We start from the raw sequence: 867 nt of genomic DNA, 5'->3' as shown, positions 1-867 counted from the left end.
TACTCAAAACGCGCGGCAGGCGACCAGACAGATCCCTCGCAGAGGAACGGCAGAGCAGCACGCTCCCTCTCTCTCCAGGCAGGACGGTTCCTGCTGGCATCCAGCGACTTCCCTGCCCCGGCCGGGGGAAGGTGCTCCCCGCAGATGAGATGCCGTGAGGGCAGTTTCTGTCCCTGCGGAGGGGCCGCCGAGGCTGGGCACGAGGTCTGAACTCACCCTGCTGTCAGCAAGGCGCTGCTCGCGACAGCTCCAGCTTCCCCGAAAATAATTAACCACTTCACGCAGCTCTACAACGTCTCCACTCTAAACACTGAGCACTGGCGCCTCTATAAACACACTTCAGCACAAGTCACTCCCCTTCCGCGGTGGCCACCAACCTTTGGCATATATGGCTGAGGAATGAGGGCTCGCACGAGGTGTCACCGCCAGCCGGGAACCGCGAGCGGCATCACGCGCGACACGCCAGGCAGCGAACCCCGACCCCAGGGCGGGGGGCACCACCGCACGGCTGGACTCGCCGGTCTTAAGGGTCTTTTCCAACTTGAACGATCCCACGGTTCTGCTCCCAAACGGGCATCTCACGGGCCCGGTGTGCCCTCACCGGGAGGTCCCCAGGCGTCCCCCCCTGAGCCGTTTGCCCCCAGGACCCCCCCGACCAGCGCCGCAGCCCCTCTCCAGCAGCTCAGCAGCGGGACGGCGTGTTTCGGAGCAGACCCCGCGCTCCAGCAGGAACACCAGTGGGAGCAGAGACGTGCGGGGGGGACCGGGGACCACCGCAGCTCTCACCCGGCTCCTGGCTCTCACCTTTCAGGCCTTCATGGAGGTCCGTGAATCCGGCCTGTCCCAGCGCCCAGAGGACGGTAAGGC

General features: G+C 65.7%; 1 protein-coding gene across 1 annotated transcript in view; it reads right to left on the bottom strand.

The window, feature by feature from the left end:
- The window catches only part of LOC104282954, a gene marked incomplete at its 5' end in the record, with an annotated part of 32,393 nt that overhangs the window by 27,788 nt on the left and 3,738 nt on the right, over positions 1-867 (bottom strand). Inside the window, one exon of the mRNA XM_009881087.1 lies at positions 805-867. This exon is cut by the window's right edge and continues 26 nt beyond it. Coding sequence (XP_009879389.1) covers positions 805-867 — 63 coding nt within the window. The remainder of the gene's footprint in view (positions 1-804) is intronic.

This window comes from Charadrius vociferus, unplaced genomic scaffold, assembly GCF_000708025.1.
Source record: "Charadrius vociferus isolate BGI_N301 unplaced genomic scaffold, ASM70802v2 scaffold2733, whole genome shotgun sequence".
Lineage (NCBI taxonomy): Eukaryota > Metazoa > Chordata > Aves > Charadriiformes > Charadriidae > Charadrius > Charadrius vociferus.
This window is presented reverse-complemented; position numbering and strand designations above follow the sequence as displayed.